The sequence below is a fragment of the Sinocyclocheilus grahami genome, unplaced genomic scaffold, assembly GCF_001515645.1.
Source record: "Sinocyclocheilus grahami isolate Dianchi unplaced genomic scaffold, SAMN03320097.WGS_v1.1 scaffold196.1, whole genome shotgun sequence".
In the NCBI taxonomy this organism is placed as follows: domain Eukaryota; kingdom Metazoa; phylum Chordata; class Actinopteri; order Cypriniformes; family Cyprinidae; genus Sinocyclocheilus; species Sinocyclocheilus grahami.
Window position 1 is genome coordinate 894,414 of NW_015505375.1, and position 16,752 is coordinate 911,165.

At 42.5% G+C, this 16,752-nt stretch overlaps 1 protein-coding gene across 2 annotated transcripts in view; it reads left to right on the top strand.

Annotated features, from left to right (window-relative positions):
* Nucleotides 1-16,752, top strand: part of bnc2 (basonuclin zinc finger protein 2) — a 269,311-nt gene extending 252,559 nt beyond the window's left edge. The window contains exons 5-7 of one of the 2 annotated variants that reach the window (XM_016285346.1): nucleotides 2,082-4,393; nucleotides 13,266-13,339; nucleotides 15,443-15,524. In XM_016285346.1, the coding sequence (XP_016140832.1) occupies nucleotides 2,082-4,393; nucleotides 13,266-13,296 (2,343 nt within the window). In that variant the 3' untranslated portion in view covers nucleotides 13,297-13,339; nucleotides 15,443-15,524. Of the gene's footprint in view, nucleotides 1-2,081; nucleotides 4,394-13,265; nucleotides 13,340-15,442 lie in introns of both variants that reach the window. The other variant, XM_016285345.1, reaches the window with a different exon arrangement.

Genomic DNA, 16,752 nt, shown 5'->3' on the forward strand with positions numbered 1-16,752 from the left:
AGGAGCGTCCGGCGGGCTTGCGACAACCACATGTGACGACCCCGGGCTGGACTCCGCTTCGTCCATGGTGAAAGCCGATCCGGCGATCCACAGCGCAAAGTTGATGTATTTCCTCAGTGACCAGCACGGATCAGCTCTAGGCATGACAAAGCAGATATCGTCCTCTTTTGGAAGGCCAAACAAAGTAGTTTCGCTTTCACAAGGAAACACACAGCGCCTTCACGACATGGCGGCAGCGGCAACAACAATACTACAGCAAGAATAAAAGTTATGCCTTCTTTCTTTGCGTGAACATTTGGCCGGCGTTATGCAAATCTTCCCACATTGTGACGTAGGCATGTGGGAGCGTGTTGGAACGAGCCGTATTAGGTAGACGTGGTTGACTCTTAACTTTTATAAAGAATATCTCTTGGGATTTGAGACTCTTGTCTTTGCAACTTTACAGATCTTCTTTATGCACCAATAGCTTGTAACACTCCAAAGAAAAAGGAAACATTTAAATCACATCATATGACCCCTTTAAAAATTCACTTTGTAATTTGCTTTTTTCCCGTTTACTTACATCAAATTGAAATACAGGAGTTCAAACCACTGTGCCATTTAAAATAATATTGTTGAGGCTGAAATTTAAAGCCTTACCTCCAGTCTAAACTCATTCTCAAACACCGAATGAAAGTGTAAAATGTTTTTAATGTATTTTTAACAACAAATACCCCAGTGACTATTGATGTGCTGTCTCTAAAGAATTTATCTTGCTTAAATTTCTGAGGCCATGCTGTTGTGAAACCATTCTGTATTCCCACCTCTCGTTCTCTCTTACTATCTTCTCTTTTCTTCACTTTCTCTCATTCTCTAACTCTCCCACTGTGCCTTAAAAGCCCTTTGTGCTTTGTGCTGTTAATTCTTACAGCTCTTAAAATCCAGAGTAACCATTTATCATTGATAGAACCTAGCAGGCTAGGGCAGACAAAGCCTTGCCTTGAGTAATCTCGAATTGTCATCAGAACAACTATTGTTCCCTTGATGTTGCCTTGTTCTGTGTCAAGGGTAAACTAGATCATATATGAGAAGAGCAAAATAATCTTCTATCCCCTTACACTGGAAGTACCATTCATAAACTCTCATGGTAGCAATAAAATAGTGCCACACTTTTGGCATCAAATCCTGTGGCAAATGCCAATGAACATTGATATACAGTTTATAAATAGTATAAGAAAGGTTATGCCTGTTACTTTACATGACTTTAAAATCCTATTTAGTCACATGAAGACAATTCCAGTGGTAAGACAATATATAACAGCTGATTCATTTTGAAAAAAATATTATTCACATTTTCGCGTATCCAATAGGGTTTATAAGCAGCACAGTTATGTCAGGAAACATACTTCAAAAAATGCAGGTACCAGAGAGAGGAACACTGAGTCACAAATGTTATGTATCAAAGTTACTGTATAAGCCTGGCCATAACACTAAAATATACTGCCATGATTCCATTCCCAGAATCTCTTGCCATATCTCAGCATCTGGCAGTAGGCAAGTGTGGAAAGCTCAAACTGTTTTATTTTTTCAATTGTTAATAATACCATTACTTAGAATGCTGGCCGATTACAAGCTCCTTGGAAGTGGTGCTTATTTTTGCTCCTGGAGCAATACCGCTCTTTCAAGATGGAAACTTCCCACATCCCATGGTTTCGGCTTAGCAAAATGAATGAATGAATGAATGACAATAATAATATTAAACAAATAAACAAGCCAGACCAGTTATGATATGTTGAGATTTACACCATTCCAAACTTGTGTGCCTGAAGGCAAATATAAGTTAACAAACACATTTTAGTTGACACCATTTTCTTGATAAAGTATGCCTTCATTAATATTTAATCTAGTTCTCTAAACTCCAATTAACATAAAGCTCAGGCAATACTGATGTGCATCGTGCCTAATAAATTTGGCGATATTTCCTTATCCTTACTCTACCCATCACCTGTATCTTCCTATATACTATGCTGATATTATATATATATTTATTTATTTATATTTATTTATTTATTTATTTATCTTTTCTCTGAAATGACCTCTAGGATGCTGCAGGCAAGGTTCTGGACAGATGGACTATAATGTCTCGGGAAGAGGAGATCATCACTCTTCAACAGTTTCTGCGCTTTGGTGAAACCAAGTCTATTGTGGAATTGATGGCCATCCAGGAAAAGGAGGGTCAGGCAGTCACAGTGCCCTCGTCAAAGACTGACACTGGAATCAGAAATTTTATTGAAAGCAACAATCGCACACGCAGTCCTGGCCTTCTGTCACACCTAGAAAACAACAGCCCCTCTAGCATTCACCATTTTGAGAACATCCCAAACAGTCTGGCCTTCTTGCTGCCCTTCCAGTACATCAACCCAGTGTCAGCCCCCATGTTAGGGCTGCCACCAAATGGACTGACTATTGAGCAATCAAGTCACAGAATGCGAGAACCAAATCTACCCAATCAGAGCGAGCCAGTGGAGACCAGTGAATCTGAAGTGTCCCTCTCACCATTTCGTAATGGTCAGAGCCCCAGTCGAGGAACAATGGGGACCTTACCTAACGCCATTGAACCTAAGATAGAACCCAACAGAGCTTCACCCATCTCTCCAACACCATCTTCACACCAGTCCCAGCAACCACAAACACCAACACAGCAACCACAGGGGCAGAAACAACAGCAATCAAGCACTCTGAACAACCACCAGATTCATCACCACTTTGAAAAGCATGAACAATCGAAAACCATTACACACTCTTCTTTCTCTTCCAAAATGCATCGCATGCGTCGTATGGGTGCAACCTCACGTAAGGGCCGTGTCTGCTGTAACTCCTGTGGCAAGACTTTCTATGATAAGGGTACTCTAAAGATCCACTACAATGCTGTGCATCTGAAGATTAAGCACCGATGTACTATCGAAGGCTGCAATATGGTCTTTAGTTCATTGAGAAGTCGTAACCGGCATAGCGCTAATCCCAATCCTCGTCTACATATGCCCATGCTAAGGAACAACCGGGACAAGGACCTAATTCGCTCCAGTTCTGGGACAGCAACACCTGTCATATCAAGTGCCAAAAGTGGCTTCAATCTAACTAGCCCTGGGCGACCACCACTAAGCTTTGCCACCCCTCCTCTTGACCCCATGATACAGTCACCCCTGCAGAGCCCTCTTGTTTTCCCTTCCCTGAAGTCTGTGCAGCCAGTGCAACCTGTGCCACCTTTTTATCGCGCACTGCTCTCTCCCACTGACCTAGTTAGTCCCCCAGTCTCTTTGCCCACCAGTCCAATTTTGCCTACCACAACCAACAGCACATCTCTGACAGACCAGCAACAGATGTTAACTGCTAGCTCCCACAACATGCATGTATCAGAAACATCAACGTTTTCTCATCGCCTACTCACAACTCCCAGTACCCAAGATTCTGTAACTGTCGACCCTATGCCTAAAAAGAAGCCTCGGAAATCTAGCATGCCAGTAAAGATAGAGAAAGAAATAATAGATGTGGCAGATGATTATGATGACAAAGATGATGATGATGATGAAGATAGTTGTCATCATCACCACCATCAGCCATCCAACATCCATAACAATGTCAATGGCAACTGCAACAACAACAATAACAGCAGCAGCAGCAGTCATCACTGTGGGGGTAGTGGACATCAGTCTCCATCACACGATGAAATGAGTCCCAGTCTAGCCCTTAGAGGCATGCTCCATCCTGACCAAGAAGAGTGCAGTGGGAGTCATGGCAGTAGAGGCCATGGCGACCTGCGCTGTATTGACAGCTTTACCTCTGAGGACCAAGATCATGAGCGTGATTTTGAAAATGAGTCAGAGACATCTGAATCCAAGATGCTCTACCGTGATGATCTGATGGACACTAACGTACATCAGCCTGCCCTAGACAGAAACCTGGGCAAGGAACATCAGGGGGAAGAAGATGAGGGACACCTACGGAAAGATTTGGAGGAACAAAGCCATTCCCCACCCTCCCAACACCAGCCTGTTATCAAAATCAAAGAGGAGATCAACGATCCTACTTATGACATGTTCTGCATGGGTCAATATAGCCTTTACAATGGGGGTATGGCAGCTGCCGCTGCCGCTGCTGCCAGCATGGCTGCCTTACATGAAAGTTTCATCTCCTCTATGAGCTATGAATCAAGCCCACCAAAATTCTCTTCTCAGTCCCCTGACGGTGATCTCTGTTCTAGTTCTGATCCCAAGATTTGCTACGTCTGCAAAAAGAGCTTTAAAAGTTCATACAGTGTCAAACTGCACTACAAAAATGTGCACCTAAAAGAGATGCATGTGTGTACTGTGGCTGGATGCAATGCTGCATTCCCCTCCCGACGGAGCAGAGATAGGTGAGACAAATAACCCTTTTTTTCCTCTATCAAAATCAAACAGATGTACACAGATGTAGATATGATAACTGGTAAACTTATAACAGGCCATTTAGACGTGAATATATTTTTTAAACAATAATGAAACAAAATTAGTTTAATTCACTACATTACACTATACTATACTATGTTATACTATACTATACTATACTATGCTATCCTATGCTATACTATACTGCATTGTACTGTACTATACTACTGTATACTATACTATACTATACTATACTACTATTTTTTAACAGTGCATAGTTTCAAATTATGTAAATTTAAAAGTAGTTCAGTCATGACCTCAATATGTATTTATTTATTTAAACATTTTAGAAAGTTGTGATATAACCTGTCTGAGGAACCTATTCAATCTTGAATCTTTATTGCTATTTGAAAGGGACAAAAAAAATTGTTTTAACGAGAAGAACGTGTTGATTGTACATTTCTGCAGATGCTTATTTAATGACTTAATGTGTTGTTTACCTATACTTGCTCACCTGTCACGTACAGGTAGACATGCATACATTAGCAGAGGTTGAAGCTTGTCAAACCACTGAATTCATTAGCGCATCAGGAGGTGCAGATTTCACTCACTGCTAGTTAACACATTTACCATTAACATTCCCAGAATACATTTATGCTAGAGGGCAAGCAAGAAACCTATCTTTACTCAAATGTAGACTCTCCATAGATATGCATGCATTTATTCCACTTTACTAGAAATTACAAATAAAAACGTCTCAGGTTACGTATGTAAACATGGTTCCTCGAGGGAACGAGACGCTGCGTCGGAAAATGCTTTGGGAATGACTTCTGTGACCATGCTCTGAATCACATGTGAAATCAGTCCAATAGCTGGGTGAGACGTCACGGGCGGGTGACGTCATGGACAGGAAGCTATAAAAGCACGTGTGGCGGAGCCGGCGTCAGCTTCAGGAGTGAAGCAAGGGATGGCAGAAGTATGGCAGCGTCTCGGTCCCTCTAGGAACCATGGTTAAATACGTAACCTGAGATGTTCCTCTTCAGGAACTCGAGCTGCGTCGGAAAACCCTTTGGGAACGAGAATGCCCACTCCGCCAGACTTGCAAATCCCTGCCTGGTGTGGAAGAGCACAACTAAGGCGAGAGAAAGGGGAGCCAGGAGTGGCTAAATTAGGCGGGGTCCGCCGTCCTGAAGGCCAACTTCTGGAGGAGTGAGCCTTGACCCCCAAAGGAGAGGGGAGATCAGAGGTCTTGAGGCTATGTAATAGCATCCTGATCCACCACTTGGCATAAGCTTCTCTGGCCAGAGGCCTCGGCCTCAGCGCACCGCGGAGGAAACATGTAAGAAGAGGGTGTCTTCCCAGTGAATGGCCACCACAAAGACCTCTAGGGTGGAGTGGGTCAACCCTGCAGATAAACAGGCCTGCAGGAACTCCAGAACTATACCAAATGGGCAGTTATCTAGGTCGGGCTGGCGGTCTCCGCAAAAGTACAGTTTCCTCATAGAGGGAGCTCTGGATGGTGAATGGTCTCAACAACCACAGTTGAGAGACCGGAAGTTATGAGTTGTGGCTCCTCAGAGGCCACACCCACAGCTTCTACAGCTCCGGGCGGGGGGCGCGCCCCTCTCCTGACGGGAATCTCCCATAGAGCGCCGTCGAGGAGAGAAATCAGGGCGGAGAACCATACTTAGCCAGAACAGGGCTACTAAGATCAGACGGGCTCTGTCCCGGCGCACTCTCTCCAGAACTCCCGGGAGCAGACCAATCGGAGGAAAGGCGTACAGACGAAGCCTCGGCAACGTCTGTACCATGGCATCCAGCCCCAGTGGAGCTGGATGAGTAAGAGAGAAGCAGAGGGGACAGTGCGATGTCATATGAGTTGCAACAGGTCCACCTAAGCCTGGCCAAACACTCTCCTTATCTGCTTCACCACCTCGGGGTGAAGCATCCATTCGCTGGGCCTCAGCCCCTGCCTCGACAGGATGTCTGCTCCCAAATTGAGATCCCCAGGAATGTGAACTGCTCTAGCGAGAGGAGTTCGCCCTGGGACCACACAAGGATCTGGTGCACCAGCTTGTAAAAGGGGCATGAACCCAGACCTTCTTGGTGGTTGATGTTAGAGACCACCACTGTGTTGTCAGTGCGCACCAACACATGGTGACCTCTTAGGTCTGGGAGAAAGTGTTTCAGAGCTCAAAACACGGCCCGCATCTCCAGACAATTGATATGCCACATCAGATGGCGACCACTCCACAGACCGCGGGCAGGGTGGCCACTCATGACCGCATCCCAACCTGTGAGGGACGCGTCCGTCGCTAGAATTACGCACTGGGCTCTGAGACAAGAACCAAGGTTTCCTCCACATGTCTAAGGCACGTAGGCACCTCCGCGTGACCGTGAGCATGCGAAGCGGGTTTCCCTTCGGGGAGAACCCCTTGGTCTTGAGCCACCACTGTAGGGGTCTCATGTACAGCAGGCCAAGAGTTATCACATTGGACGCAGCTGCCATCAGACCCAGCAGTCTGGAACTGCTTGACAGTGAGTGATCTACCTTTTCTTACTCTCGCAACTGTGGTGACGATCGACTCGATCCGAGCAGGAGACATACGTGCCTGCATCATGGTTTAATCCCACACCACGCCCAGATAAGTGGTTCTCTGTACTGGAGAAAGCACACTTTTCTTGGCGTCAAGTCTTCACCCCAGCTCTTTCGAGTGAGCGAGAATGACATCTCGATGTCGAACCGCCATCCGCTCTGATTGAGCTAATATCAACCAATCGTCGATGTGGTTGAGTCATGAAAGTGTGGGGTGAGAGTGCAAGGCCAAAGGAAGAAACCGGTATTGGTAGGCTTTTGCCCCCAAAAGCAAACCTCAGGAACTTCCTATGATGAGGAAGGATGGAGATCAATTGTGACACACCAGTCCTTGGACTTTGTCTGAGACACGACCTGTTTGAGTGCGAGCAACTTCAGTCGCATGACTGAGCGGTTCAATAGGCGCAGATCTAAAATGGGACGCAACCCCCATCCTTCTTCGGAACAATGAAGTACCGGCTGTAGAACCCGAAGTCTGTCTCATGAAGAGGGACCACCTCGATGGCCTCCTTCTTTAAGAGAGTAACTACTACTTGTTCTAATACCAGAGCCTGCTTGGGACCCACTAGAGTGGGGAAGCCCCTTTGAATCGAGGCGGACGAGAACCGAACTGGATTCTGTAGCCTTCAGTTCGGACCCATTGAGACACATTTGGAAGTAGCTTCCACGCTGCTAAATAATCTACTAAGGGAATCAGTCTCTCGAGACTGATCTCTGGTGTGCCCAGAACGGCTAGTTCGGTGCCCTGAAGCGGCACACCGGCAGGGGACAGCCAAACTAGCTGCTCTGGGGGCCTCCGCAGAGGCCACGAGCCTCTCAGTGCCACTACGTTGCTGGGCGGTAATTGAAAGAAGCGCTCGCTGGAGATCGCTGTGTTGGCAGAACGATCTCTCGAGGGCACTGGGGGCAAACGGGCACCGTGTAATGCGTTGTGAACCTCTCTTCCCCAGAGGGTCCTGCCCTCCGAGGTCCTGAGCCACAGCATCAGGACTGTCATAGCTGAAGTCTCCTATTGAAAACGACGTCCCTCAGACCCATGTTATCTGCTAGGAAGACTAGACCAGAGCCTGCTCGGGGCAGGACCCAATGAAGCACACTTGGCAGGGGCTCCCACACCGCCAGGTGACATCCTAAGGGAACTAGTCTCGCGAGACTGGCCTCTGGTGCGCCTAGAGCAGCTAGGCGGACCGGCAGGGGACGGCCGTACTAGCTGCTCTAGAGACCTCCGTTGAGGTAGCGAGCCTCTTAGTACCGCTACATTTCCGGGCGGTAACAGAGAAGTGCTCGCTGCGCCCTGGAACACGGCAGGGTTGGCAGACCGACCTCCTGAGGTCACTGAGGAGAGACATGCACCGTGTAATGCGGTGTACACCGCTCTTCCCCAGAGGAAGCTGGCCCTCAAAAAGTCCTAGGCCTTTAGGCATCAGGACGTTTACGACGAAGACTATCCAGCGAGAATGACGGTCCATAGACCCACCATCCACTAGAAGCCTTCGGGCTGGGAGCGCCACTCTGACTCTAGACTCTACGGAGTACGAGAAGTGAGGCCCCCAGAATGAGGGGCTGGAACACGGTAGGTTGTGACCGCCTCAACCTCCTCCTCAGAAGAGAGGTAAACGCGTGCTCTCACTCGAGAAAATTTTATCCCAAGAGCCCCTGTATATCTAACTTCTCATAGTCAGAAAAAATACTTCATTTTATTCCTCAGAATTAAATGCAATCAAACAACCAGACGAGTAAATACGGTCAGGTGTAGTAAGATTCACATCAAAAACTGAAATTATGTAATATATGCGTTGCCTCGGCAGCGCGCGAGCCGCTCAGTCACACAAACAACATCAATCTCCTCAGAGAAAGATGGCCGCAGCACTCACTCAGAGGGGGAAGAACCGCAGCGCGGGCTTCCAAGCCTCGAGAATGAGCTCTAGATCTAGGGAACACGGGTGGAGATAGGAAGTGCCGTCTCCAACCCGTCTGCTAGATCATGTGCGATCCCCGCGATCTCAGTCGCCGCCGTGCCTCAGCAGTCGCAATCGCAAGATCACAGGCACGGACACACTCCTCTGAGCATGCCCGGCGAGAGCAGAGGGCTTGAAAAAGAACGATCCGCCCCCAGAGAGCCGACTGTGCGAGCTCCGCTCCCTATTAATGCTGCTCATTATAATATCAGGCATAATATGCTTGTGTAACTGATGCTTGTGCAACTGCCGAGCTCTTTGACGCCCTCCGTATCAATCTCCTCGGAGGAAGACAGGCCCTCTCCCCGGTGGGAAGGTTCCATCACAAACTGAAAGAAAGAAAGAAAGAAAGAAAGAAAGAAAGAAAGAAAGAAAGAAAGAAAGAAAGAAAATCAGTCTGAACAGAGATGGCTTTAAAATCCAAATAGCAAATGCTAATGTGGCATCTAAATTCAGTGTTAACAGACTTTTAAATGAGGTCTTGACATCCCAGAGTAGGAAGTTAATTTTATAAATTGCATCCTCTTCGGTATCTCAAACAAGCATCCATTTCCCCTTTCAAATGAATAAACATTGGCTAAAGGATGGAATAAGCAGGTACATCTGTTTGTTTGTTTGTAGCCAAGAAGGAGAAAGTGGGTCTATAATGTAATATTACATAGTGACTGCTGGAAACACACACATCCCCTGTAGTCTCACCCATTGTTATCTTTATTAATTAAATATATTATTTCCTAAAGCAAATAGGGAACCTTTTTCCTCCTCTGTTATTCATTCTTTCTTTCTTTCTTTCTTTCTTTCTTTCTTTCTTTCTTTCATTCATTTTTTTAAAATGTTGCCCTCACTGTTGCAAACGTCCATGAGTGTCTGCCTGGCTCCAGATTCCCATGGTGTGCTAATTTTCAGTCTATGGTTCCACACAAGCCAACTGTGGTAAGGGAGAGTGAAGGTTAATTATATCGTCCCATTCCTCTCCTCTCTTCCTGTGGTGTTGAGACATATGATGTCAGGCTTAGAAAATTCAGCACTTCAGACTGACTAACCCTTGTCATTTTTCTTTGTTGAATATTCTCAGCTGTTGTGATGGTGGCCTTGAAATAGAGATTAGAAAGTGATCTAATGTTCAGCTACCCACTACACATTAGAGAAAAAAGATAAAGACAAAACAAAGCACCTCATCATTTAATATGGCTCTCTTTCCCTTTGCAATTGAGTATTGCAACTCATTTTACAAATGTGCACACTTGGCAGGAACCAAAAGGGCCATCAAATCATAAAGATGATTAACATTCTCCGGACAAGACACATTAAGAGCCATACCTCTTGAATCCTCTGCAGAGTAAAAAAAATGGATTCTCAGGAGAAGCTGCCTTAAGCTTTGGGCAAATTGGTTTGGCTGCCACATTAAAGGGCGAAAGGGGGGGAGAACTGAGGGGGTATTGGGTGATGGAGCAGGGGACCGAGGGCAGACCTTAGTTGTGGCCTGAAATGGGGTTGTAGAGGAGAAGGAAATGAGGCAGAAAGGCTTAACCTGATAAATGAAAGGATAGACTCTCTGCCATGCAGTATTAAGGCTTGGGCTTTGTATTTTACCTTTTTTATTTGCACTTTTTGATTCGATCTGTTAAATATTTTGTGTCTCTCTCTGTATGTTTAGTATTAATGTGACTTTTTTAGACTCTTTAAAGACCTAATAAAGATTAATATCATATGTATATTAGCTTGTTGATAACACAGTATATGCTAGTGTATTTCTAAACATTAAAACAAATGCTTAAAAAAATTAAAACAATTTAAAACAGGAATTTAACAGGTTAGCCAATGAATAGCCAACTGTGTAGTTTACATCTCAGTCTGGCAAAGATGCACATGACAGAAGACACTTTTTCTTCACTTTTATTCACAGTCTCTATCTTTTCAGGACAGGTACCCAAAATGTGTCCAACCAAGTGCTGTCTTGAACAAGAAGTCAATTATAAATACCAAATATAGCTGCAAGCAGCAATTAGGGGGCCAAGCACAAGAGAGGTAAAATGAAGAGCTAATGAGCTGTCTTTAATTACTCGGTAAAGGCCAGAGTTCTCCAACCCTGCTCCTGGAGAGCTACCTTCCTGCAGACTTAAGTTCCAACCCTGCTTCAACACACTTGTCTGTAATTACTTAGTCCTGAACACCTTGATTAGCTGGTTCAGGTGTGTTTGATTAGGGTTGAAGCTGAACTCTGCAGTATGGTAGCTCTCCAGGAGCAGGGTTTGGAGACCCCCGTTAAAGACATTTGTTAATACAGAATTTTACCATAAAATGTCCAATGCCCTAAAAGGCTGACATAGGAAAATTAGGAATCGTTTAATTCTATATGCTGTTCCGAATCTAACAAGACCAATCTTATGATGCTTGGCCAAACTGAAAATATAATTTTCAGCAGAAATATTTTTTTATATCTTTTGACCAGTAGTCAAAAGTCCTTGTGCGCTCAGGTCATGCTTGTTATAACACATACCAAGTTTAGTTTGAATCTGCTAAAGCATTGCAGAGATACAGCCTCATGTCCATTTTTGCACAAACTTTGCCAAATTTGTTAACACACTTTGCGAAAAAGGTTTGGTATATCCAAAAGCTTTTGATAGATTTTTGCCTGTAGATGCTCTGAAGATGATCTGTGCCAATTTTGGTGAAAATTGGACAAACCATCTAGGACGAGTTTAAATTTTTCGGAAAATTTAAAATTAAAAAAAATCTTGACATGTAGAATTTTACATTTTGGTAAGCATTCGATTTGGTATGAGCCAAGGAATCAGAAGAAAATGAATTTTGATCTTAAGGTTCACTCTGCGCTACAGAGTTTTAGATAGAGACTCCACATTTGCTGTGGTTAATGACGAGAATGTTCTCTATCTGTGTGCCGAATTTAATAAATTTCCCGCAAACAGTTCTATAAGATTCATAACAATATGCTAAAGTGTTTGAAAAATACACCATTTTACTACAAAATTTTAAATTGTCCATGTTCAGATTGGCTGACACAGGAATCATAAAGCCAATGAATCAGAAAAAAGAGAATTTTGCTTCTAGAACTTATGGTTCAAAAGTTATTAGCAGAAACATGAGTGCAAATTTGACCTATTGATGGTGCTAGAGAGTTTGAGATAGAGAATCCAAATTTGCTATGTTAAATATTGAGACTGTCCTCTATCCGTGTGTCAAATTTAATAACTTTCAGAAGAAGAAGAAGAAGACGACGAAGAAGAAGAAGAAATAGAATGAAGAATAGTAATACTAAGAAAACTTATTATTACAATAGGTGCCTAAGCACCTTCAGTGCTTGGCCCCTAATTATTTCTGACTAACAGCAATTAGCAAGTAGAAAATCACGAGTTGTCTGTGTGTTGTTGGCTGCTCAAACCTGCATACTTATTTAATTTTCCAACTGCAAGTTGATTGTGAAGGAAGTGGCTGGAGTTTATTTATTTTAAAAAGTAAGCAAAGGCAATGAAATTGTAACAGTGGTGTGTGCTCACTATACTATATTTTGATGTACACAGATAAAACAAATCCAATCAAAAGGTTGTATATAGATACTGCATACAGTAGTTTATAGATACAAATAATTTAAAGCTTACGGCTTAGACATATCAACACTCCTTCATTAGATCTGTCACCCCTTTAGATCTTGGCTTGAATTGAGGTTTAGGTAAAGGTGGTTGCAAAAAGTCATCCAGTTTTAAATTAAGTGTCTTCTGTCAAATGCATATTTGCAGGACTGTGATGTAAACACACAACTGGCTATATATTGGCTAACCTATAATTGCTGTTTTAATAGGAAGCAAGTCGACACATCACAGAAAACCGTGCTCATCAAGACACTTCACAGGGACTTAGCATAGCATAAATTTAGCCATTTTATATTTAAGACAACAATAATATCAATTGTACTAATATCATATAGCATGCAGGTGGGTTTAGATGCCAATTAGTTATGCCAGCCTAGAGCTTATGAGCAGTGTGAGGGTGCAATTTCCAGGGATGGTCACATGCTGCAAAAGGAGCCGCCGACTTAAGCATCATTAACTGCATTAAAATTACATTCACATTTCCTATCAGAACCCTTTTAAAACATTGAACTGGTCTGATATTGTATAAATAAGCAAAATACAATAATGATCAACTATGCATATTCTTCATATCAGTTGACCACCACAGCTAGTCAGTATACTGCTCTCTTGAGTGTTGATGATGCTTTGGTGGTTCACTCTATACCTTTTATCACCAGAAAGGGTCCCTCTATTGAATTTGTTTTACTTCTTGCAGGAGAATGTCGGATAGGGAACTAAATAATTAAAGAAAAGGGACCCTTTTTGACTGCATCAACCATGGCACTGCTGGTAAGCTCTACAATACATTGTACAATCTATTTATCAGTTACATTTAGGTGATTATTTAAGTTACTTTTAGCCCTTATGGCCTGGGTTCCCTGAGGTCTTTTATTTTGTTTTCTTGTATCTACATTACTATTTATTTTAGATTGGAAATGTGATAGGCTATGGTTGTATGGCACTCACATAGGCTCAGTTAAAACAAATATCTTGGTTGTTTTATTTTGGTTTTGTTAATCCATGTTTTAACCAATTCTGCATTAGTATTACTACACTGTTAAATCTAATTAGTTGGGCTTACTTAAAGCATGCAAACCGATTGACTTGAAAAAACTAAGTAAAGTGAAATAGGAATAGTATGTTGTACTGACAAATGCTTAGTTAGTATAGTTTACTTACACATGAGTTCTAGTAACTAAAAAAACTGTAGGGGGTACTTGATTATTTCATTTAGGATTACTCGTGACTTAGTATAGCTACTCACTGACTCCCAGAGTGCATTGTGGCAGAAGAAATTATGCAGTTGCTTTGTTTTACAGTTGTTGATTTTATTTGCCAATTTTATTTGCTGTCTTGTGTCAGTAGTAGCACAGCAAAAAGAGCAAATAAAATGCTGATTGTTACAATTAATGAAAATAAATGAAATTGGATTGTTACCATTGTTGTGATTCACGTGCTGAATGTTCAAGTCTGTGTTTGACATTAGCATATCACCACAGACTTAGGATTAAATAAACCCAATTAGAAGCATCTCAAAGTATTTATGTAAAATGAAATTTAAAAAACCTCAACAAATAAACAACAAAGAATATACTAATGATTTCATAAGGAGATAGGTCACCTTCCAAAAGCAATCAATTTCTTACGTGTCCGCCCTAGAAATCAAATAATTATGACATTATGATGCACTGTGGTATTAATAAGAAGAAAATTATATAAACACAAGTAAAGTTCCAAGTGCCCAACCAAAGGGAACGCTAATCACTATAATGGTGAGTTAAAAGTTTTAGGAAAATCAACATCAATTTATGAAGTTAGCTAATGTGATGTTCTCTCAAATATTTCAGTAGTATTGAAAATTCAACATTCAAGATGACTTTGGGAAACGAGTGAATGCAACTAGTGAAAGATAACTGCAGACATTGAGGAAATGGGTGAAAAGTCTATTAAGACTCTTTTTTCTTTTCTTCTTCTGTTGTTATGTTGCACATTAGCAACATATCAGTGCACTGCTGCCTCTCACTGGTTTATTAATGTCATTGGTTGCTTTGTGGCTACTTGAATATTTCAAGTAAGTGTCACTCAAAACAGTAAGTAAATTGTTTTACTTGCCTTGAAAGTAGCTATAACTTAATAAAACCTAGTAAGTATAGCAACTAAGTAAAGATAACTAATTAAATCTAAGTAAGGTAAACTATTGGATTTTACAGTGTAGTTTCCTTTTGTTTTCTGTCAAACCACAATATTTATTCAATTGTTAGTTGCACATCATGAGGACTGACATATTTACTGCATGGTCTCATATTTGAGGTAGTTATTAATCAGTTGTCTAGAGGCTGACTTAATTGTAAGAAAATAAGTCAAGGTTTAGATTAATTGATGTAAAGTCACTTTTTCTTGCTATGTGTTATGTGATCCTGGATTGAAGTGAGAGAAAAAAAATTATCTTTATTAAAGTGAAGCCTAAATTAACAATATGCTTATGGGTCTCTATTAAGCTACCTTCAGGAGTGAGTCAGTGTGCTAATGCTGTCCATGTCGGAGTTAATATGCTATTGAGTTTCTCTCGATTGTTGCATTACCATGGCTCAAATCAATTGATAAACTCCCATTCAATGTGGTGGAGTATTTAATTGAGTCAGAGTCAATTGCATTTGTGCATGCCTGCAGACATGCTGACAGGAGTAAACACTTTAGCAGGATACTGTCTAAGCTGTGTTAGAGTTATTGAATGCTCTGCTGTGTCAGAAAGTAGTGTGCTCTAACACACATTCATGCACTCATTCCAAAAAAAAGTGAAAATACAGGATTTTTTTATGTATGTATTGCAGATCTTTGTATGTTTTCAGTTCAAATACATTGCTACAGGAACCCTATCCTCTTTCCCTGCAGACATAGCTCCAACATCAACCTGCACCGCAAACTACTGACCAAAGAGCTGGATGACATTGTCCTGGATCCCCAGCTTACAACCATGCCTAAAGGGCTGCGTGCCGAGTTCCTTTCAACGATCTATGCTGACCACCATCTGGGACTGGAGGGGGTAGAGAATGCTGGACCACCACGAGACAGAGGACATGAGGGAATGAGATCCCCAGTCACTAAAGAATATTCACGCAGCAACGGCTATTGCCATGGCCCTAGTGATGACTACATGGTGCTGGACCTGAGCACCACCGCCAGTGTACAATCAAGTGGCAGTGTGCAGTCCTCACAGGAGTCTGATGAGTGCAGTGATGAGGGCATCCTGCTGGATGACCTGGAGGGTGCTAGTGACAATGAAGACTACACCCCTAGTACTGTGGCAAAGAAATTGGCAAGGGAGGGAAAGAGTACAGAGGACGCCAGGAAGGAAGGAAGAGAAGGAGCCACGGAGGAGGGGCTTCTACACTGTGACCCTTCATTCTCACCATCCGTCTTAGCATCCAGTGGAGGTAATGGCACAGGAGGCATCCTGTGCACCATCTGCCACAAACTGTACAGTAATAAAGGGACCCTTCGAGTGCACTACAAGACTGTCCATCTGCGTGAAATGCACAAATGCAAAATACCTGGCTGTAACATGATGTTTTCTTCCGTGAGAAGCAGAAACAGACATAGCCAGAACCCCAACCTACACAAAAATGCCCCCTATACCACAATGATTGACTAGACCTGACATCCCTCTGCACCACATTGCCTCAAGTTACAAATACTCCACACAATAACACCCTCTCCATTCCCCAGTATCATAATGCTATAAAAACAGCATTATTTCTCCCCAAACGTCTTTTCAATATGAACAATTAGAGCAGAATTGTGCCCTTTTGACATTTTCGTTTTTGGAAGCAAAATACATCATAGATCTCTCCATCCCTCACACAAACTTCTCCTCAGTCTTTAATTTATGACTCTTGCCTGCAGAAATGATAGAGGGGGAAAAAAACACATTTGTGTAATGATATATTTTAAAGAATCCCATACAAGAGCATGTTAAGACTGGTTTAAACATGTAAATATTAATGTTGTGAGGGGCTATTTGGTGTGAAACAGTTTTATTGATGGTTGATATTTTCTCTTTTTTGTTCTTTTTTTTATTTTATTTTAGTCTAATACTTTCATTTTAAAAAGTTAAGCAAGACAAAGTAGCATCTGCCTAGCTTGATTCATCTATATTGGCTTTAAGAATGTTTTACATTAGAAAAGAAAAAGTAAAAACATGT